Consider the following 24,264-nt stretch of genomic DNA (forward strand, 5'->3'; position numbering starts at 1 on the left):
GAGCGCTCTCCCATTGGCATAGTGTGTCTTCACCTGGTGCGCCGATGTAGCTTGGTAGTGTAGACTTACCCTCAGACATCAGTCTGCAGACCCCCATGGGTCTGTGGACCACAGGTTGAAAATCACTGGTTTAAGAGGAATCAGAAAAAAAGAGTCTGAATTCCGCTCCACACTCCCGTTGCTTGTCAAAGGTTTTTCTGTCAGGTGCCAATGGCCAATGACTGCCAAAATTTGGCCCCTGGGGTCTCTTCCATCATTTAAATCTATGCCTGCTAGTAATTCTAATTAATGCATATGCTTCGGCAGTGTGCTTTAGAATTTAAGCTACTTAAATTCAACAATAGACTTCAGAGGTTAGACAGAGTTAGTCTTGCTTTTATTCTTCCGTATTTATACAAATAAAAAATTTCTGAGACTTTTGGGTACTGTAGCTGTCTCAGACTTAACAATTATCTGCTATACGGCTAAACAGGTACAAACTCTTGGCTGACAAATGTACATTACACGTTGACAGATTAATGTCAGACCATCTTCAAACCAGAGAAATTCCTCAGACTCCATTTTGTGTCCCTTAATAAACAAAAGTCACTCCACCATTAGAAGCTACAGGTCACATGATAAGGTCGGCAAGTCAGAGCTTTGGGGTAAACAACGGCAGTGAGTATTTGGAATGTGCGTCCCAGAATAAATTAAATTAAATTAAATTAAATTAAATTAATATCCTATCTCCTAGAACTGGAAGGGACCTTGAAAGGTCATCGAGTCCAGCCCCCTGCCTACTCTAGCAGGACCAAGTACTGATTTTGCCCCAGATCCCTAGGTGGCCCCCTCAAGGATTGAACTCTCAACCCTAGGTTTAGCAGGCCAATGCTCAAACCACTGAGCTATCCCTCCCCCCCAGTAAGGTAATGTTGGCATGCGTTCAAGCTGATAATGTTTGGCAGGGAGCATGAGCAGAAACGACCTGATAAGACAGTGAGCGTGTGCAGTAAAGATCAGATAGCTGACAGAACAGTATAAAAGGCAGATGGTGAAAATGGTTGAGAGAGGAGTGAACAAGGAGTTGGGAAAGCAAGGAAAGAAGTTAAGCAGGTGAGAGGTGGAAAGTGGATGAACTGGCAAGAGAGCTGATCGAGAGAGGCAGCTACAGCAGCAGCAACAAAAAGCCGACAGGACAGAGAAAGCCTGCAAATTTTTAATCATAGTATAGTATTAGAGTGTGTGTGTGCGTGTGAATTGTAATTTATCTCTGTAAAACGTAAAGTACAATTGAAGAACCCATGTCAGCGATCCACTGAAGACCAGATATCTGTAACAGAGCTCAACCATTTAGAATAATTTGAACTGTATGCAATTGAGTTTTGAATATTCTTTAACTTGCAATAAGAGATTTGTATTTTAGTAAGGTTTTTAGATTAGAGATTATTAGTTACATTAACAAAAGGATACTTTTTTTTTGAAAGAATACTGTCTGTGTCTATCATTTATTAGAAGGCCGTATCCATGTTCTCCAAGTGTTTCCTTATTTATCCTGGAGACCCATAACTTAGGAAGAGAGATTAAGGGGGGTGATAGGTATGTGATTCTAGGGCTGGGCACCCAAAGCTTTGTGGTGATAGTCTAGATACATAAAACACATCATCCCACATGATTATTGGAAAGCATTTATTTTTTTACCTGGATTTACACATGAACAATTCAAACAACTTCATCTTCTATAATTATACAACAGATGAAGAATCAACATCTGAAAAGCTCTCTACACATGGTCCTCCAAAAAGAAGACTTGTGGTCTCAGTCCTACATACAATACAGTTCACTTTTCACATAATAACCAATAGACTGGTAAGGTATTTCTTTACATGCAATCATATGAACATAAAATCACTCCAAAAGTACAAAAACCACACCGAGCACCGAGCATGAAATAAATAAATAAATGTTGGGAAGTCATACAAGCCATAAAGCATTCAACAACAGATTAAACAAATGTTTTCACATTAACAAAAATACATAAAATACGTAAATTTTTAACAGTATCCTCTTACATATCCCCGCCCTGTCTCTTTAATCGTGTTTTCCCATCCCTCATCTTTTCTTTCTTTGTTGAAGGGACTGCTATTTCCTCCTTTATCTTTTCCATTCCCTCGGATGGTGAAAGAAATGGATTAACCCTGAGGAAAACAACAAATAAAAACAGCATTACACTTACCTGTTAAATGCATTTCTCCATCTGCACTTCCATATGGAATTGTTTCACGAATGGCCTGATCATAAAATTCTAAAGGCAGGCAAAACAGCTCTTCACCTCATTTACATACCTTTTGACACCTGTAATGACTTCTCTGCTGGACTTGAAGTTGTACGTTGACATGTTCATCTTAACTTTCCTTCCACCTCTGCTGAAATTCTCATCCATGCTGTCATCCTCTCACATCTTAATTATAGCAACTCCCTCTCCTAGGACTTCCTCAAATCCTAGCTTTTCAAGATTCCTGTATCTGAAGAGAAAGTTGCAGCCTCATGGTTTTCTCATAAATATCAAGAAGCACTGCCTGATCACTGCCAGCCACAAACATCTCCATTTGTTTCTCATTCAGAAGCTGAGAATTACCACCCAGCCAGACTAGCTGATCACAGTGGTTCTTTCTGGTTATACAACCTGTGAATCTTTGAATCATCTATGAATCTTTGGCACAGAGCCTCAGCTGGTACAAATTGGCATAGATCCATTGATATAAATGGAGTGATACCAATTTATACCAGCTGAGGATCCCTGCCCCCTTTAAAAAAATGATCTCCATGGATTTGTTTCAGCCTACTTTGTATCATCTTTTACTACTCTCCTCCCCATTTCCTCTTCCTCCTCCTCCTCAGAAACTAGTCAGTATGGGAATATCTTTCCCTTTCCAGCTCCTGCCATCTGGAACAGCCCTTCTGTGTCTTCCTGCCTTACTAATGGTCCATCTCAGTTCAAACCTGATCCATTAATCTCTTGCTTATGCCTATCTCCCTTCTTTATATACTAATTTTTGTTACTCTTTTTATGACTATAAACATTAGACTGCCTTCCCTCCACTGTTCTCCATACTTAAACTCAGATATTGTCTGTTATCTCATTTTTTATTTCTGTAAAGTGTTAAAGTGTTTGAGGATATACATTGTATGAAAGATTCCATTAAAGTTAAAGAGAGTGTAATATATCAAAGGCAGGCTTAACTATTAGAAAAAATAATGTATACACATTTTTAAAAGTGTCTCACTTCTCTGTACCAATATAAAGTGAAAATGTCTACCAGAAATCGTAGTATTTCTTTTTGATTGATTATTTAGATTGTAAGCTCTTCACGACAAGAAACTCTGTGTTTGTACAGGGCCCAGTGCAATGGAACTGCAATAATTATGGGTGCCTTTACAAACAATTTCCTGATGTTACAATAACTAACTGATAGAGAAAACATCTTTATTCACTTTTTTGGACACTTCGTTTGCTCACTGCAATTTCTGTTATATTAACACTGTAACCTTATGTTTGATAAAACCTACTTAATGTGCATGAAATCAAGATTCCCCTTTATACAGTTCTCTTCTGTTCTCATTAGCGCACCCTTAGAGACCTACTCAGGAGTTCCAGGGATACTGTGGGATCCTGAGGTCAATTGACCTGCATTTCCTGCTCATGTTTCCTGTAGTCAACCAGTGCTCGCTAGCTGCATGTGTTCATTAGCACAGTTCTATGCAGATGATGCATGCATGGTCAGGCATATTTCACAATAGGTGTTAGCGTAATCAGTATTGGAAACACAAAACATTAATCCTTCCCATCACCCACCCACGCCTTATATGAATTGTGCTTTTTTTTAAACTGCATTTTTTTCTTGGTAATGAAAAGACATGCCACACCAATTTGCTAGGTTTGTGGGACTCCTTGCTAAACCCAAAATAGTGGGTGAAAGGTGGATAAAACTTCATCTCAACCTATGAACACGTTAGATAAAATTGTTTATGAAATTATGGATCAGAGCCAAAATGACCAGTGCATTTAAAATTAAAGAACCAATGAGGGTTTTCAAAGTTTCTAATAAGGTTACAGAATTGTTTTAGCAACCCAAAGTTAAGATGGAAGGAAATATGTCTATATGGGACCAGTAGATATTTGTTTTGATGGAACACAATTTCCACCTCTTCTTGGGCATTACATTTCTGGGGAGCACTTGAGAACTAGCTTATGCATGGGGATAATAAAAATGCAAGGCAGTGAGCCTATACATACAGGGAACATTAGCTATTATAACTCTCATGTCGGTTGCCACCTTGGACCTAAGATTAAATCTCATCCAGTGGTTAGGACACTAGCCTAGGACTTGTGAAACCTGAGTTCAGTTTCCTGCTCTAGCAGACTTCCTGTGTGACCACCCAGGACAATACTTTGTGCTTCAGTTCCCCATCTGCAAAATGGGGATAAAAGTACTTCCCTACATGACAGGGGAGGCACAAGGATGAACACATGAAAAGACTGTGAAGCACTCAGATACTATGGTAATGGGGCCCATATAGGTATCTTAGATTGATAGATTTGCCATCACACCATCAGGATTCTGTTTTCCACATCCTGAAAATTGTTCTGACCAGACTAAACAAGGAGAAGGAGCCCAATGATACCACATCTTCCATAGCTGCGTCCTCAACAATTCCTGGGATGTACATCTAAAATTTATTTTATTACGCTGAAGTGTATTAATTTTCTATCCTATCCTGTTCCTCCTACCTCTTTTATTAGAATGTTTTTCTTTAAAAAAAAAAAAAAAAAAGAATCCAATTTAGTCAGCCAGGACATATCTGTCTTTTGGCAACACGTCTGTGACCCAAAAGGCAATCTTAAAAAAACAAAAACCCGAATACTTGATTCTGGCTAATAAGGATTGCTTACTATGTGCTGTGTCTGTGATTTTCCAGCAAGTGAACAGTAATTATCAGTGAGACAAAGTAATAAATAAATAATAGATACATCCCAAAGTAATATTAAATAGATACAGCCCAAAGGTCAGACAATGGTGATGTCACCCTAATTAGTGCTTTCCTATGGTGTGATACAAGTAGACAAGTCAACCAGTATTGGTTCAGATGCAGTTTTGAACCTGTGAACAATTTTTGAGGGTCTGGCTATTTTCTGCAACAAAACAAATGTGTGTTTGATGCTTGTTTTCATTAGTTTTAACAATTTTTGGCCAGTTTCCACTCCATTCCCTGGGATGTGCATCCAATATCTTAGGTTTCATTTAATAATTTCTTATTATTTCATAAAACATTATTAATTTCATTCATAGATTATCTATGTAATGTCAGCTACTTTTACATTCTAAGTGTACATCACCAACAAGCTAACTCTTTTAAATCTCTTGTGTCAACTATATTAAACTTAATCATAGAATCATAGAATCATAGAATATCAGAGTTGGAAGGGACCTCAAGAGGTCATCTAGTCCAACCCCCTGCTCAAAGCAGGACCAATTCCCAGCTAAATCATCCCAGCCAGGGCTTTGTCAAGCCGGGCCTTAAAAACCTCCAAGGAAGGAGACTCCACCACCTCCCTAGGTAACGCATTCCAGTGTTTCACCACCCTCCTAGTGAAATAGTTTTTCCTGATATCCAACCTGGACCTCCCCCACTGCAACTTGAGACCATTGCTCCTTGTTCTGTCATCTGCCACCACTGAGAACAGCCGAGCTCCATCCTCTTTGGAACCCCCCTTCAGGTAGTTGAAGGCTGCTATCAAATCCCCCCTCATTCTTCTCTTCTGGAGACTAAACAATCCCAGTTCTCTCAGCCTCTCCTCATAAGTCATGTGCTCCAGACCCCTAATCATTTTTGTTGCCCTCCGCTGGACTCTTTCCAATTTTTCCACATCCTTCTTGTAGTGTGGGGACCAAAACTGGACACAGTATTCCAGATGAGGCCTCACCAATGTCGAATAAAGGGGAACGATCACGTTCCTCGATCTGCTGGCAATGCCCCTACTTATACAGCCCAAAATGCCGTTAGCCTTCTTGGCAACAAGAGCACACTGTTGACTCATATCCAGCTTCTCGTCCACTGTGACCCCTAGGTCCTTTTCAGCAGAACTGCTACCTAGCCATTCGGTCCCTAGTCTGTAGCAGTGCATGGGATTCTTCCGTCCTAAGTGCAGGACTCTGCACTTGTCCTTGTTGAACCTCATCAGGTTTTTTTCTGCCCAATCCTCTAATTTGTCTAGGTCCCTCTGTATCCGATCCCTACCCTCTAGTGTATCTACCACGCCTCCTAGTTTAGTGTCATCTGCAAACTTGCTGAGAGTGCAGTCCACACCATCCTCCAGATCATTAATAAAGATATTAAACAAAACCGGCCCCAGGACCGACCCTTGGGGCACTCCACTTGAAACCGGCTGCCAACTAGACATGGAGCCATTGATCACTACCCGTTGAGCCCGATGATCTAGCCAGCTTTCTATCCACCTTACAGTCCATTCATCCAGCCCATACTTCTTTAACTTGGTGGCAAGAATACTGTGGGAGACAGTATCAAAAGCTTTGCTAAAGTCAAGAAATAACACATCCACTGCTTTCCCCTCATCCACAGAGCCAGTTATCTCATCATAGAAGGCAATTAGGTTAGTCAGGCACGACTTCCCCTTCGTGAATCCATGCTGACTGTTCCTGATCACTTTCCTCTCCTCTAAATGTTTCATAATTGATTCCTTGAGGACCTGCTCCATGATTTTTCCAGGGACTGAGGTGAGGCTGACTGGCCTGTAGTTCCCCGGATCCTCCTTCTTCCCTTTTTTAAAGATGGGCACTACATTAGCCTTTTTCCAGTCATCTGGGACCTCCCCCGATCGCCATGAGTTTTCAAAAATAATGGCTAATGGCTCTGCAATCTCACCCGCCAACTCCTTTAGCACCCTCGGATGCAGCGCATCCGGCCCCATGGACTTGTGCACGTCCAGTTTTTCTAAATAGTCCCGAACCACTTCTTTCTCCACAGAGGGTTGGTCACCTTCTCCCCATGCTGTACTGCCCAGTGCAGCAATCTGGGAGCTGACCTTGTGCGTGAAGACAGAGGCAAAAAAATCATTGAGTACATTAGCTTTTTCCAGATGAATGGCTTTTAAAGCTTAGGGTTTTTTTAACCAGATTTTTTTATTACAGTGAAAATTGAGATTTAGTAGAGGTTGCTTTTACTGATAAATGGCTTGCTGGTACAATACACTGACATTTTCATTTCATCCCAAGGCTGAATGATAACTGAAGTAACATTCTTAGTTACTGTGCACAATCATGATGTTCAACGTGTGAAATCAAACACTGTAATATCTAATTTGAACCTAGTGCTGTGAAACATCTTGCAGAAAAGATTCAGGGCCAAATTCAGTCTTGGTTGTACTTACTTATGCAAAGGGCAGGTCTACACTACGGGGCTACATCGACCTAAGTTACGCAACTCCTGCTCCGTGAATAATGTAGCTAGAGTCGACGTACCTTAGGTCGACTTATTGCGGTGTCTACACTGAGCTGGGTCTCATGTCAACTTATCTTATGCCTCTCATTCTGGTGGAGTACCAGAGTCAACGGGAGAGCAATCGGTGGTCGATTTAGTGAGTCTTCATGAGGTCGGCTAAATTGACCCCGATGGATCGATCACTGTGCATCGATCCCCTGGTAAGTGGAGACAAGCCCAAAGTCTGAACCTGACCTACATATACATGCAGGATTCTATAATACAAACAAATGATTGTAAGAGGAACAGAGAAATTTCAATGGGGTGTTCAACAGAAGGTTAGGGAATCACTAAAGAAAAGCTCACCCATGTGGACAGTTGCTGTTATTTTCCCAATCAACCACTCTTTCCCTAATAACTATATTGACAAGAGACAGTTTCCCTACTCTTAGATGGCAGGTTAAGGATTAGAATAATTACAAACTGATTATAGAGACAAGTTTTCATTTAAATACACAGTTTATCAACACCCAGCTGCATTTCACTCATGGGAAAGGCATCTTGCTATCATATGAACACAAGGCACAATTTCCTTAAATCCAACAGCCAGCAGAAGTTACATTTTAAAACCGAATTTATCAGAATCCTTGATTTCTATTCATTTATACAGGTACAAATGACTATAGCATATTCACATTTTTGTCAAGAGCCAACAATTAAATACAAGACTAAGGCTGTTTTACTGAAAACCTCCATTTACTTCACAGTTTACATATGACTAAATGTTGTAACGTTTTACATGTAAGAATAAAAATACCAAAATAGAAACCTAGCATTGTAGGTGAAACAGCTGTTCATCTTTTTATGAAGAGTTCTGAACAATATATTGGGGAATGGAGCTTTACAAATTCATAACTGCACAGTTGTAAGGCTAAGAAATTACAGCAACAAGAAGTGGAACAACTTGAGTGCCAGGCTGGGGAAGGTTAAATTAAGAATCTTAATGTAGGGTTGCAGTCAGTAATTAGGGACAGCACAGAAATATGCTTTGCACAGGCAATTTGCCCAGATGCATCATCCTTTCTACTTGGGAAAAATCACTCTGCTCATTAAACTTCTGCTAACCAAATTTGAACAGCATGAACATCCAACTACAACAGCTAATGAAAGATACACTATTACAGCTCATAGAAAGTGAGAGGAAATAATAGCAATGTTTTTCTCACTACTAAGCACAGCTCAGTTCTTATATATACTATGAGAAACAGCTATACATGAGAAGTCTTATTAGCGCACACACTCTAAATACTTGCAATAAATTAATAAAATTAAGGGATTCTGGTGAAAATTCTGTATTTTAAGTTAGACAGAATTGACCTGGAAGAAAAAGTAGAGAGAAAATACTTAAGAATTCTAATTTAGATGTTACAAACTCAATAAAAAGATAACAGTATGGCACAGTGAAACCAGGCATATGAAACCTAAAATGCAAAAAAGCTAGCAATGCATAACAAAATGGAACAAATTACCAAAGCCTTATTTGACATGTGGAAGAATAATCCAGCTTTTCAATGATTCTTCAAACTCCAAAACTAAAGAATGTCTTCCACCATGTATACCTCTTCATAAAGGGGAGAGTATTGTGATAGTCAGACTCAGCATTTTACTTATTCTAACTTATTCACAGTTTGAAAAACATGAAATACAGATCTAAACACTCCTTCTTCAGTGACTCTCATGCCTTTCTTTCCCTAAAACATTTCTTTGTTGCATAATTCTATTATAGTCTTTTGACTTATTGTTGATCTGCTATTCTGTATTCTGTAGCTATTCTGCTATTTCTTCCTTCAGGGGTTTCTACTTTGTGTGACAACAGCTTGTACTTCATATTTGCTGTCTTTGCATCAAATCACCAGATCTTTACAAGCACTAAAGTTATATCTGCATAATACTAATGCTGCTGCCTGTCAATCATTTAATGTTGTGCATGTTTCATTTCTTCAACATACTTACAGGGAAATAGGGAAAAAGAGAGAAATATATGTCAGACTGGAAGTTGACTATCTGCTGTTACCTACAAAAAACAAAGTAAAGACATGTCAAAAAGACAAATCTGATTATGTACAACAGAAGAATTTTTAATGGTATATCAAATGTGATTGAATGATGACTTACCAATCAACTCTGCTGGATCAAGAAGTTCAGAGCAGCTGGCTTAGCTGGGTATTTGCAAAATAAATGTGTGGGGTAAGGTCCTATGTTACCTGGACACGCTAAATACAATAATCCTGGTTGGATCAGAGAAAGCATATATATAAATGATGTTATATTCTTCACTATTACCATAGACCTCACTAAATGAAGATGCTCATGCTACCATTCATTTATGTGCACATCTGATAGCTGTTTGATTGAGCCAGAGCATAGAAACTTCTCTTTTCTTTTAGTTGATCTTCAATGACTGAAAAGTAAATATACTTATCAATCTGATGAATTAACATTTATTCTGGTTCTCCCAGGCTTATTACACTGCTTACTGTTCTAGCTAAAGAATTTATCATTCTGAAAATAATCCAGTGTCAAACATTTCGCTCACTGTTAAGGTAACATTCACAAGCACATCGGAGGAAGCAGTTATAGAGAGGTCCAAGATGACATTCCTCTTTTAAAAGAGCCATTAAATATCAGTGATTAGTTACCCGGGGAACAAAGAGTAAGAGGAGACTGATGCTGCTCCTTCTTGTACCTCAACTGGCACGACAAATGATGCACATAGCCAAGAACCAAACCCAATGGTAGATATTTATATCTCTGTGAGTATTTATGTATGCAGTGGTGTAGCTGTGTTGGTCCCAGGATATTAGAGATACAAGGTGGGTGAGGTAATATCTTATTGAACCAACTATTGGACTATTTATGTGGTAATCTAAATGAATGAGAATCTCATATGTTTGGGTATTCCTAAACTATGTCTACTCCTAACAAAAGTGGGTGCATATGTGAAGATGGAATAGTTGTTTGCTATCAATAACAATGGTATGCAATGAGTAAGTACACTCTCTTATGGTCTTATAATCAAAAGGTTGAGATAGCTAAATTTAATCAATTAATGTTAGTAAGCTAGTCCTGGATAGCATTTGCTTTGTGTACTCTCTGGTTTGTCATGGACCTTTGACAGTTGTTGCTCTTCTTCATATGCCTGCACAAAGTGTAGACCTGTGTAAAGTATCATATTTTTCTCATTCCTTCTCTATTAGCATCTGACTTCAATCAATGCTCCTTGCAGATACAGTATTTTTTTTTTTTTTTGCAGAAATGTCCAGATGCCACTTAATATCTTTTATGCACATCTCACCCAAAAAGTAGTCAAATTCTTCATTTGTGGCTTTGTAACAGGTATTTCAGAAGTGTGCAGCAGTACTGTCTAGACACTAGAATTAAAGGTGATATCAAATATTTTTAAACAAGATTATATTCCCAAGGATTGTATTCCTTCATTTGACTATCCAAAAGGATAAAATTCATCAGTTTGTAAAAAGGATTCAGGCCATGAGTCATTTCCTACCATGAAATTCACTGAATATTTCTGTTGCATGGTTCTAAAAGTGGTCATAAAATCCAAGAAAATATTTACAAGCCTAAAAATCATACATATTTCAAAATAATAAAATGGATAATGTTAAACTATCTGGAAAGGATATTACAAGCAAGGAATGTGATTTGTTTGTAAGAGGGATTATTAGCATGTATGTACAGCAGTACACACTGCTAGTTCGAAGTAGCTGAAATGCACAGTAAATGTTTTAAAATGTAGAAAAGTCATTTACAAGTGACAGAAAAAAACAAAATATGGACACATGTAGTGATTACATTTCCCAAGTCTGCCTCTGATAGTAGAGGCCATAGAAACAGTGTTAGTAATTAGAACAATAAGACTATTTACCAGTTAATTATGTTTATGTGTATCAGAGATACCTGACTGGAACTCTTGGGTTAGTTGCTCACATTGCATGAATAGCAGGTGGCAGCACCTATTATATTATATCAAAATATTTTGGCACAGAGGATCCTAAGTTCCATTTTTTCTGTTTTCACTATTAGTATTATTACATTTAATATTGGTATTTCTATTGGTATCATTCTTATTTAATACTTTCATTTCCGTAACTTTTATACTGTGAGGTAGTGCCTAGAGGTGCCAGTCAGGGATCAGAACACCACTGTGTTACCTTAGGCCAGGGGTCGGCAACCTTTCAGAAGTGGTGTGCCGAGTCTTCATTTATTCTCTCTAATTTAAGGTTTCGCGTGCCAGTAATACCTTTTAACGTTTTTAGAAGGTCTCTTTCTATAAGTCTATAATATATAACTAAACTATTGTTGTATGTGAAGTAAATAAGGTTTTTAAAATGTTTAAGAAGCTTCATTTAAAATTAAATTAAAATGCAGAGCCCGCCGGACCGGTGGCCAGGACCCAGGCACTGTGAGCGCCATTGAAAAATCAGCTTGCGTGCCGCCTTCGGCACACGTGCCATAGGTTGCCTACCCCTGCCCTAGGCACTGTACACAACAAAAAGACAGTCCCTGTCCCAAGAGTTTACAGTCGGTGTAAATCTTCATTAGACGAAGCTTCCAGAGCACTCAGAAATAGAAAGGGACATTAAAACAGGAGAACCATTAGAAAATAGTAATAGTTATAGTTACGTTAGAACAAAGGGGCGTCTGAAGCCAGAACTCAGAATTTAAAAAAAGACAGGATGCGTGGAGGACGTTTTACTCCCCTAAAATGATATGGGGTTAACTTCTAGTGTCTGTTGAACTTATGTTTGCACTTCTCCTCACTATGCATTCACCAATGTTCTGCATGACTGCAGTGCTTTAACATAGGACAGTACTACTGCCAACAGCTTCATGAAAACACAGGTGCTAATCCTATACTGTATAGGAGGGCACATTAGTAAAGTTGCATATAGCTAATACAGTTATTCATGTCCTTCAGGTTTGGAAGATTCAGATTCCTTTTCTTCAAGAGCTTCTGAAAGCGTCTACTACAGTGCAAGTTAGAATAAAATGTCATGCTAGGAAAAATTCCCAATAAGTAGTAGCTCATTGTGCACTTTGAACCTCATTCTGCACCACTGAGCTGTGTTTTGATTTACTCTGGCAAATATCTCTTTCCAGACACAATAGCATAGAAATGTACTCCTGCAACCTGTTCTGAGTGAGTCACAGCAAGAATTTTAGAAATCAGCAGCAAGACGGACTCAGAATTCTTGGTACAATTGAAAGTAGCACTTCTGCCTTGCACTCACATTATGTGAACAACTAACCCAACAGTTCCAGACTGGTGTCTGCAAGCCTGCACAAGTGTTCAGAGTCTGCAAGGTCCCTCCCTATAATAAAAAATGTACAGGAAATTCTCATTTCCTTGTACAAGTTTTATACATAAAATTGTCATTGATGGAATAAGCTGTGTTCTTTATTGGTCTGAGAACTGGACTGGGATCTGGAAGATGCCGAGTTCCAATCTTAGTGACATGTATTCACTAAGTAGCCTTAACTAAATCATTTAACTGCTCCACTTTGGTTTCCCACTACCATTTGCAAAATGACTATAACAACATTTGCTTACCTTGGGGATTAATTAGCTAGTGTTCTTAAATGCTCTGAAGATGAAAAAAAGCTATAGATGTCAAATGCCGTAATGATTAAAAAGTAATTGGTTAGAACTTTTCAAAATAAACTCTTTTTCTGTTGAAGAAAGGGTCTCCCCTCATCTCCCGCCCCCACAGAAACAAAATATCTTTTCGGGGGGGTGGGAGGGGGAACTTGTGACATTTAACATTTTTTCCATTTTTCACATAAAATATTCATGACTTTTGGAATTAAAAAAACTAACTGAAAACAGTTTATTTTTTTATTTATCAAAAACTGAATGTTTGGGCAAACAAATATAATTTACCAAAACACCTCATTTTCAGCAAACAAAAATTGGAAATAGCCATTTCTAAAGGTTTTGATAATCTTCTTAATAACATTTTGAAAGAACAAAAAATATTGAAAAAATTTAAAGGGTTCTGTTTTGTTCACTTTTAAATGAAAACAAATTTGAATTTTTTGAGAAACTACTTTGTATTTTTTGACCAGCTCTATTAGTAAGTTAAATATCAAAAGATGAGACTAAGGGTACATCTACACTACAGGGGGGAGTCGATTTAAGATACGCAAATTCAGCTACGTGAATAGCGTAGCTGAATTCGACGTATCGCAGCCGACTTACCCCGTTGTGAGGACGGCGGCAAAATCGACTTCTGCGGCTTTCTGTCGGCGGCGCTTACTACCACCTCCGCTGGTGGAGTAAGAGCGCCGATTCAGGGATCGGTTGTCGCATCCCGACGGGACGCGATAAATCGATCCCTGAGAGGTCGATTTCTACCCGCCGATTCAGGCGGGTAGTATAGACCTAGCCTTAAATATCAAAATCTGTATTTCTACCCATCATACAAGTTATTACTACCAGTTTTGCCATAGTAGTGCTACTATGTTATGTAACGATGTAGAAAGGCTCATACACTGTGTATAATAATGTATCATCTTAAATCAGGAGTTCTCAAACTGGGGGTCGTGACCCCTCAAGGGTCGCGAGATTATTACGTGGGCGGTCGCGAGCTGTCAGCCTCCACACAAAACCCCGTTTCACCTCCAGCATTTATAATAGTGTTAAATATTTTTTAAAAAGTGTTTTTAATTTATGAGGGGGGTCGCCCTCCGAGGCTTGCTGTGTGAAAGGGGTCACCACTACAAAAGTTTGAGAACCACCATGTTAAATGTAATTTCAAACATATCACAAAACAGAATTATGTTAAACTTTAAATAAAATTAAAATAGATTGCATTCTTACAGGACAATTCTTTGTTAAGCTAAATAGCTCAGATGCTATTTAATGAATTTATTTCATAGCTCAGGGGACAATATAAAGACCTGAGATTAAAAAGAGTTTCAAACAGTTGCTGAAAATGCCTTCCATTGTTGGCACAAAAAATAAATCTGATAGTACAGTAAAAAGTATTTTTTAAAAGTAGTAAAAAAAAATTTCCTTTATAGTCAACAATTCCTTGGCCTTTAACATTTTATTATTTTAAAAATCAGCTAACATTATGTGCGCTCTCATTGCTAAGGAAAGCATAGTATAAATCACTGTTACAATTAGGTATTTTGTATGCAAGTCCTGAGACAATAAAATCATTGCAAGATGTTCTTACCTTGAACTAGATCTTGATTTAATGTCATCCTTTGCTATTCTTTCACTACTACTTTCTTCATTGTTCTCTGATTGCTTTTGACTTGGCTGCCTTCTTTTCTCCCATTTCTTTTGCTGATTTGAGATTTCCACCTCTACTTGTGATCCATTTTCTGCTCCCAGCTGTGAACCTGAGGAATGTGCCAGGCACTTAGAGGAGTTAGACAGTTTCTGTTCTTCTCTGCCAGAATCTCTTTCTGCTAGCAAAGCAGGAGACGTTTCAGTTTTTAATGCCTCCTGTGCAGAGACTGCACTATCCAGTTTATCTATATGGTCCTTTTCTTTAGATTTTACTAAACTATAAGAAGCATTTATAACTTTTCCTGGGGAATGTCTGGTCTTTAAACCGTCAATATTATCCTCCCTACTGTCTTCACAGCTGCCACAACACACACAGGAATTAATTAGACAATTTGTGGCAGCTATGCTGAGTTTATGGGATTCACTCTCCTCTTCATCAGCTAAAGAATCAGAAGACCCAGGAACACAACTGATAGCTACTTCTGGTGTTGTTACTGGGGATTCTGAAGTAGAGGGAGATTTGGGATTAAATATTACAGTAGCAGATATCTTCATTCCACCCGTCCTATGGGCTATCATTTCTGCTGTCTCTGCATCAGCATATGTATCCCAGCCATTGAGGTATAACTGTGAATCAGGACCTTCTAAACAACTGCACGAATTTTGAATTGAGATACAAGTCATCTGTTTGCCATCTTCAATATTGTTATTATTGCTTAAATCGCTTTCTGCCTCTCTTAAAAGTAAAGTCTCTTCTGTTTGATGACCATTGTCATACACTAGAGGGTCCCTGTGCTGCACACTCTGCTTTGAATTGTGGCAAGGGTTATTCACCCATGCAAATGTGTCATTGGCTGAATCCAACCCAGCAAGAGCTTCTCCTGTTCCATCCAGATCATCCATAAAAAACACTCTCTCATCTTCATCAATTAAGTTGTCAAGATGTTGCCTGTTAGGTGAGGTCTCTGTGCTGGAGCCATTTCTTATGCCAGGTCTATGTGCTGGAGACTGGCAGATACTTGGTGGGGAAAGCAGGGAAGACATCTCATCTCCAACTCTGTGGACCATCCTATTCAGCTGTTCCAATTCCTGTTCATCATACTGCATGGAGCAGGCTAGCTCAGCCTCTGTGTTTTCAGCATTTGCTGAAAGCTCCTCAGCAGGCAAAGTTGCAGCCAAGGCAGTTGTACTGACAGTGGGCACTTCAGGATCTGTTCTGACAGGAAAATCCACATCCTGGGATATACAGAGGTTACGTTCCAGTGTGTGCAGCTCATCATCAGTTAAGGTCTGAAGCAGATCCCTACAAAGCGAAAAATTGAGACATTATGTTGCAGTTTGTACTCATAAAGGGTGACTGCATTACAGCTCTTACTAGTAGCTTTCTCTGTCTGAAAAGAAATCCACACGCAGAATTTGGAAATAGACACAGAAAAGTATTAGCTAGCACTTGGAGCTGGAGAATTCTAAGTGCATTGTAAATTCTCATTCAGAGTATGTGTGTTCTCCTACACTTGAACCCAGGACTATGCTGGGAAACAGAGAATAAACTATTGTCTCTTTTCTTGCTGCAAAAAAACAAACATTTAGTCATCTGGGGTTCAAAAATAATGTTTCACATTTTAAATATATTACTAGCTTGAATTAAAACCACACATACTGTAATTTGGTTAGGACACTGACACCTTCCTGAGAACTAGTCAGTGAAGGTTATTGCACTCAAGAGTATAGTTAAAATTGCCAAAGCTATTACGTGGGCAGATACAAAGAACGTATTAAAAACATTAATCAATGTCCCCTTTGCAGTGCTGACTTATTGGAAATCTCAGACTGTAATTGAGAATATAGTTTAAATTACAAAACCTGTTTTGAAGAAGACCTAATCTGTTCTTAGACTTTATACAATAATATATTTCTAGGTAGGTTACTATGAGCATTTTCCTTCTGGTTCCCATTACTAATGCATACATAGTTAATAGTTGAGAAATTGACAGAGGACAAAAGATTGGAGTTTCCCATCTTTTCTTTCCACCTCCTCTTAGTGTTTCTTTGCATTGTGATACTTTCATTTATTCCTTGACATTGTTTAATCAGCTGAAATAATATTTAAGAGTTCATGAGGTGAAAAATATTTACTGACATTACTCTTTTTAGTTCTGCAAATAATATTGTTACTGAGCACATTATTAATCTCCATTCAAGGAAAAGCTTCCTTAGAAAAAATATACAACATTCTGATGAACTCAGCTGAAAAAAGACCAGTTGCAGATATGACTAAACTTAGGAAGACAAAGTGAATAAGTTAATATATTTTACTTAGAAATATCTTCTATTGAACCAGTTTCTGCTGGTGAAAGAGACAAGCTTTCAATCTTACACAGAGATCTTCTTCAGATCTGGCACCCAATATTGGGACACCATTGCAGAGTTACTTCCATATCCACTTATAAATCATGTTTTTACTTACATTTAACATTTTCCATATCCAAATGATAAATGAAGAAAAGTTAAGAGCCACATTTATTTTGTAAACACAAAGTTGTGTCATTTGAAGAATCCTGAGGCATAACTGAAATGGAATCATACACTACCCTTGTCTGATACTTGGCAGGACAGCAATGACAAACTGATAATCTGTCAATAGGGCAATTTCCTTTTCAATATATTACTCATCAGACCCTCTATTTTTTCCTTCTTTCTACTACTAAGGGATAATTACTTTCAGGGGTCAAATACCCCATTTGGGAGTACAGGATAGCAGACCTTTAAGGAAACAAGGCTAGTGCGATCTAACTGATCCACCATCAGACTTGATTCAAAGTCCACTGAAGTAAATGGGAATCTTTCCATTGACTTCACTTGACTTTGTATTAAGCCCTGAAAGCACTGTGGAGCTCATAGCCTTTTTGGATGCTCAAAGACTTAACATTACCTTGACAATTTTGTACCTTAATTACAAGATAACAGCTCTCAACTTCACATCTTAAAACCTGCTTTACATTCTTACTAATAATATCCTGATGCTGAAATGGAAACACCATGTTAAAAAAAGAAGTCATCTTTGGGATTGATACTTTAATACAAAAATGCCCATTGCATTAGCCTTGAAAAAAACAAAAGATTTCCTTGTGGTATAAATGTGTACATGTGATTTTTAGGGGCAGCACAATCTTGTGGCTAGAGCACAGGAAAGGGAGTGAGCCACTCCTAATATGCAAAAAGAACAGGAGTACTTGTGGCACCTTAGAGACTAACAAATTTATTTGAGCATAAGCTTTCGTGGGCTACAGCCCACTTCTTCGGATGCATATAGAGTGGAACATATATTGAGGAGATATATATACACACACATACAGAGAGCATGAACAGGTGGGAGTTGTCTTACCAACTCTGAGAGGCCAATTAAGTAAGAGAAAAAAACTTTTGAAGTGATAATCAAGATAGCCCAGTACAGACAGTTAGATAAGAAGTGTGAGAATACTTACAAGGGGAGATAGATTCAAAAGAAAATAACAGAACACCACTAGCTGTCACCTTCAGCCCCCAACTAAAACCTCTCCAGCACATGATCAGAGATCTACAACCTATCCTGAAAGATGATCCTTTACTCTCACAGATCTTGGGAGACAGACCTGTCCTCGCTTACAGACAACCCCCCAACCTAAAGCAAATACTCATCAGCAACCACACATCATTGAACAAAAACACTGACCCAGGAACCTATCCTTGTAACAAAGTCCGATGCCAACTCTGTCCACATATCTATTCAAGTGACATCATCATAGGACCTAATCACATCAGCCATACCATCAGGGGCTCGTTCACCTGCACATCTACCAATGTGATATATGCCATTACGTGCCAGCAATGCCCCTCTGCCATGTACATTGGCCAAACCGGACAGTCTCTACGCAAAAGAATTAATGGACACAAATCTGACATCAGGAATCATAATACTCAAAAACCAGTGGGAGAACACTTTAACCTGTCTGGCCATTCAATGGCAGACCTGCGGGTGGCTATCTTACAACAGAAAAACTTCAAAACCAGACTCCAACGAGAGACTGCTGAGCTGGAATTGATATGCAAACTAGATACAATCAACTCAGGATTGAATAAGGACTGGGAATGGCTGAGCCATTACAAACATTGAATCTATCTCCCCTTGTAAGTATTCTCACACTTCTTATCTAACTGTCTGTACTGGGCTATCTTGATTATCATTTCAAAAGTTTTTTTCTCTTACTTAATTGGCCTCTCAGAGTTGGTAAGACAACTCCCACCTGTTCATGCTCTCTGTATGTGTGTGTGTGTATATATATATATATATATATATATATATATATATATATATATATATATATATCCTCAATATATGTTCCACTGTATATGCATCCAAAGAAGTGGGCTGTAGCCCATGAAAGCTTATGCTCTAATAAATGTGTTAATCTCTAAGGTGTCACAAGTACTCCTGTTCTTTTTGCGGATACAGACTAACATGGCTGCTACTCTGACTCCTAATATGCTTAGAAATCATTGGATGGCAGGTATTATGTAAGTGCAAAGCGCTATTACGATTATGTGCATTATATCCATGTAGACAACGGTGTATGTTGCATTTATCTTATTTTAAGTATGAGGTATGTGGGACGTAAAGTATGTGGGTGGAAGTAAGATAGTGGCTTGAAACTTCGGGACTCTGTGAGGGCCTATTGGGTTGATTGGAGCAGCGGGAGGACAACCGTGGAAAGGCAACTTGCCAGGTGGAGGCGATTTTGTCTGGGCTGGGTAAAATTGCCAAGAAAGGTCTCTCCAGATTCCACAGACTGATCAATCAGGAATGATAAAGATCCAGGCTTATGAGAAGGTGGCAGTGATACCACATTGGAAGAACATCTGACTCTGTGGCTTATGAAAAAGAAACTGAAATGGGGTTTGAAAAGGACAGAGGACGCTGCCAGGTGATCAGTACCAGAGTTAATTGTAAACAATATATTACAAGTTCTGTAATTCAGTCGGTATTGGAGCTATGGTGAACTGGAATTTCTACAATGGCCTTTGAAGGGAGGGACTGCTCCACAAACCTAGTCCTTTTAACAAGGGAGGGTAGGGTGCCCTGGGTCATAGGAAACCTGGGGTTGTGACAATCCACATATCAAAACTCCATCAAGAGAGTGATTGTAGTCCAAAAAGTCACTGAAGGCAAAAAATAAACATCTCCTGCATCCATATTTATTTTCAATCAATGACTTCCATATCAAATTTACTACATTAAAGGCTAAACAAGATTTTTAGGACTGCCACTAACATATTATCTGAAAATAAGTCATGTGATATCTGACTCATACATCACCAGATATCACACAACAAAAACGGTAGAACCAAAATGTAGCTGACAGCTTAGAGGATAATAACTGAGGCAGAATAAAAGACAGCATATGCTCTTCTGCAACTCTGCTGACTGTACAGCGTTAACAGTAATAAAATACAGATTTTTTAAAATCAGTAAACCTAAGCAGCTATGACTCAGAATAAACACTTGGATACAGCCACGTGCAGTCACCAGGTGCCATTTTTGTATTCACTTTTATAGCCATAATCACACTATGTGGATTGTGTCCTCCACCTTACACCCACTTCCCCATTTTCTCTGGCAGATTTGTTTTTATTCCATAATGCTTATTCTTGTTCTGCATAAATCATTCCATGTGAATCTTGAAGTTTAATGTTTGTTTGGCAATTTGTTCAGCTGTAAATTTGTTAGACAAGGTACCATGCAATCGCTCTAGGGCTAATTATCCTCCGTAGTTGAAAATCAGTCTTGTTATCATGATGTATTATAAAATTACAAAAATCTGTAAGTTTACAAGTCCGTCTGATAGCTAAATATTATACAAAGATTGATGCATATGGCGTTAGTGTCAGTGATGAATTGGGGGTTCTGTCTGTACCACTTCTGAATTGTGAATGATTTTATGAAATTGTATGATGAAATTACTGCATCATGGAAAGCGTGTATGTGTGTGTGTGTGTGTGTGTGTGTGTTTCTATCCACCATGAATTAGCAGGGTTGTTGACATCTGACTATGAATGCCAGTGAAAATGACATAGGATCAGAGGCTAAAATAGGGAAAGGACAAGTTAAAAATTATAGTAGAACCTCAGAGTTATGAACACCAGACTTACGAACTGACCAGTGAACCACACACCTCATTTGAACCGGAAGTACACAATCAAGCAGAGGCAGAGGGCAAACATAGTTCCAATCTATAAAAAGGTGAATAAGGGCAACCTGGGGAATTACAGACCAGTCAGCTTAACTTCAGTACCCAGAAAGATAATAGAGCAAATAATTACACAATCGATTTGCAGACACCTAGAAAATAATAAAGTGATAAGTAATAGCATGGATTTGTCAAGAACAAATCATGTCAAACCAACCTAATTGCTTTCTTTGACGGTAACAAGCCTTGTCACTGGGGGGAAGTGGGAGATGTAGTATATCTTGACTTTAGTAAGGCTTTTGATATGGTCTCACATGACCTTCTTGCAGCGGGGCAGTTACTCCGCTCCGGTGGAAAAAGGCTAGGCTGATTGGGGAAGCAGCCACAAACTGGGGCCAACCCCCAATCAGGCCACACCTGGCCCTGTTACAAGGGCTCAGAGAGGAGCTGGGTCAGTCTCTCTCCAGCCTTGGAGGCAGAAGGGCCTAGCTGCCTGGGAATAGGGTACCTGAAGTACAGCAGTGTTGTGGAAGGGCAAGAGAAGGTGGGGAGCTCCAGCTTGGCAACTCCCCAGGTTGAGGCCTTGATAAAGGCCTACACAGGTATTGGGGCTGGGAGGTGCAGCTCGGGAATAGGCAGAGGCAGTCGGTCTGACCCCCTTGCCAATAATGAGTGGCTATTACAGACTGCAGTTTGCCCCAGTGAGAGGGGGCTAGATGATGACTGGCAGTAGCCACTGAGGCAAGGTGGGTGTAGAGGGGTGGGTGTTCCCCTGGGAGGGGAGACCCAGAGCGTGGGGACTGCCGGGGGGGCAGAACCCAAGGGTAAGGGGTACCGGGGTCCAGGACGGACACGGGGCCTGAGGCAGGTGAGAAACTGGCCACCAAGAGGCGCTCCGAGTGCTAGACAAGCTAATTCCCAGGATGACCAGCAGGAGGTGCCGCATAGGTGAGTCGTCGACCCTGTTACACTTCTCAAACAAACTAGGGAAACATAGCCTAGATGGAGCTACTAATAAGGTGGGTACATAACTGGTTAGAAAACCGTTCCCAGAGAGTAGTTATCAGTGGTTCACAGTTAAGCTGCAAGGGCATATTGAGTGGGGCCATGCAGGGATAAATTCTGGGTCCGGATCTGTTCAATATCTTCATCAATAATTTAGATAATGGCATAGAAAGTACTCTTATTAAGTTTACAGACAATACCAAGCTGGGAGGGGTTGGAAGTGCTTTGGAGGACAGGATTAAAATTTAAAACAATCTGGACAAACTGGAGAAATGGTCTGAGTAAACAGGATGAAATTCAATAAGGACAAATGCAAAGTACTCCACTTAGGAAGGAACAATCAATTGCACACATACAGAACGGGAAATGACTGCCTAGGAAGGAGTACCGTGGAAAGGGATCTAGGGGTCATTGTGGATCACAAACTAAATACGAGTCAACAGTGTAACAACTGTTGGAAAAAAAAGCAAATATCATTCTGGGATGTATTAGCAGGAGTGTTGTAAGCAAGACACGAGAAGTCATTCTTCCACTCTACTCTGTTCTGATTAGGCCTCAACTGGAGTATTGTGTCTAGTTCTAGGCGCCACATTTCAGGAAAGATGTGGACAAATTGGACAAAATCCAGAGAGGAGCTACAAAAATGATTAAAGGTCTAGAAAACATGACCTATGAGGGAAGATTGAAAAAATGGTTTTGTTTAGTCTGGAGAAGAAAAGACTGAGGGAGGACAAGATAAAAGTTTTCAAGTACATAAAAGGTCGCTACAGGGAGGAGGGAGAAAAATTGTTCTCAAACTCTGAGGATAGGAGAAGAAGCAATGGGCTTAAATTGCAGCAATGGCAGTTTAGGTTTTACATTGGGAAAAACTTTCTGTCAGGGTGCTTAAGGACTGGATAAATTGCGTAGGGAGGTTGTGGATCTCTGTCAGTGAAGATTTTTAAGAGCAGGTTAGACAAACACCTGTCAGGGATGGTCTAGATAATACTGTACTTAGTCCAGTACTACCTTGAGTGCAGGGGACTGGATTAGAAGACCTCTTGAGGTCCCTTCCAGACGTACAGTTTTATGATCTTTCCACCAGGCCAGAGATAGTGGTGAGTAATCTGCACTACTCAAAGTAAGACAATTCAGGACAATGGGTATGCTCTACTTGGGAGACTTCCTCCTCTTGTCTGAAGGGAGAGAGGTTTGGGAGTAATGGAAAAATACCAAAAGGCAGAACAAAAGCAGATGACCCCAGCAGGAGTCCGTAAATGGACTTATAGGGAGAACTGGGGAGAGGGGTAGAGCCATTTTGCACCAGAGTAAGAGGAGGAAAACTGATGCAGGGGCAGTCTAGGCCAGGGAACAGAGGACCCAGCCTCCCTACCTGAACACATGGTCCCCCAAGGACTCCCAAGGGAAGGGGAGTTAGTGAGGGTTATTGTGTTCAGGATGTTTTATTGTTTTGTATGATCTGTACTCCCCTATGCTTTAGATGATTAAATATAAGGAGCACCAAGACATTAGATGGTACAAAGTGTGTGTGTAGACTGCATCACAACTCCTGCAGGCCCTTGAGAGAGTTAAACTGTAAACCAAAGCTTCACATCTTTGGGGCAGAGTTCTGGGATAGTGCAGTGTTTAAATACTGGCGAGTATGAAGGTTCAGCACTGTGCTCAGAGGGACTAGGCAGTTGGACAGGAGATTCCTACACTCAGGGAGGGAGGGTGCCAGATAGAAGGTCTGTGCACTGTGAGTGTGCCTGGGGACCCTGAGGTTGGTGCCATGACTGTACTCCAGGAGCTTCAAACACACCAGTGATCCAGAGAAGAGGCGTGGATTTCCCTCACAGCAATCCTAGTGGATGGTCAGGAAGGGGCTCTCACTAGGATCTGTGACAGTGTGCTCACAGGTTATTCCAAAGATATATTTATTTAGCATGTGCATAGTCGTCTAGCCAAGCGATGGCAGCTTCAGTGGCGTGATGCAGTTCTTCTAGGCCACCGCTGAACCTACTCAGCAGGCATCGCCTGTGCTGTGCCGCAGCTGCACAAAGGGCTGTCACGAAGGCCCCAGCTATACCGGTTGGCTGCACAGAGACCTTGCCCAGTCTGGAACCTGTTCAACAGGGACCTTTGACGACGGGGCAGGTCAAAACCAGGCGGGCAAATTGTGGGGTCAGTGACGAGGGACTGGTTGGGGATTATAACAGATATCCATTCCTCTCGCCAGAGTGTTTCTGCCCTAACATCCTG

At 39.8% G+C, this 24,264-nt stretch overlaps 1 protein-coding gene across 6 annotated transcripts in view; it reads right to left on the reverse strand.

Moving 5' to 3' along the window:
* The window catches only part of ZFYVE28 (zinc finger FYVE-type containing 28), a 294,752-nt gene that overhangs the window by 44,258 nt on the left and 226,230 nt on the right, over positions 1–24,264 (reverse strand). For 5 of the 6 annotated variants that reach the window (XM_054030704.1, XM_054030703.1, XM_054030705.1 and 2 more), the window contains one exon: positions 14,736–16,097. In XM_054030704.1, the coding sequence (XP_053886679.1) occupies positions 14,736–16,097 (1,362 nt within the window). Of the gene's footprint in view, positions 1–9,489; positions 9,551–9,651; positions 9,696–14,735; positions 16,098–24,264 lie in introns of all 6 variants that reach the window. The other variant, XR_008445193.1, reaches the window with a different exon arrangement.

Source organism: Malaclemys terrapin, chromosome 5, assembly GCF_027887155.1.
Source record: "Malaclemys terrapin pileata isolate rMalTer1 chromosome 5, rMalTer1.hap1, whole genome shotgun sequence".
Lineage (NCBI taxonomy): Eukaryota > Metazoa > Chordata > Testudines > Emydidae > Malaclemys > Malaclemys terrapin.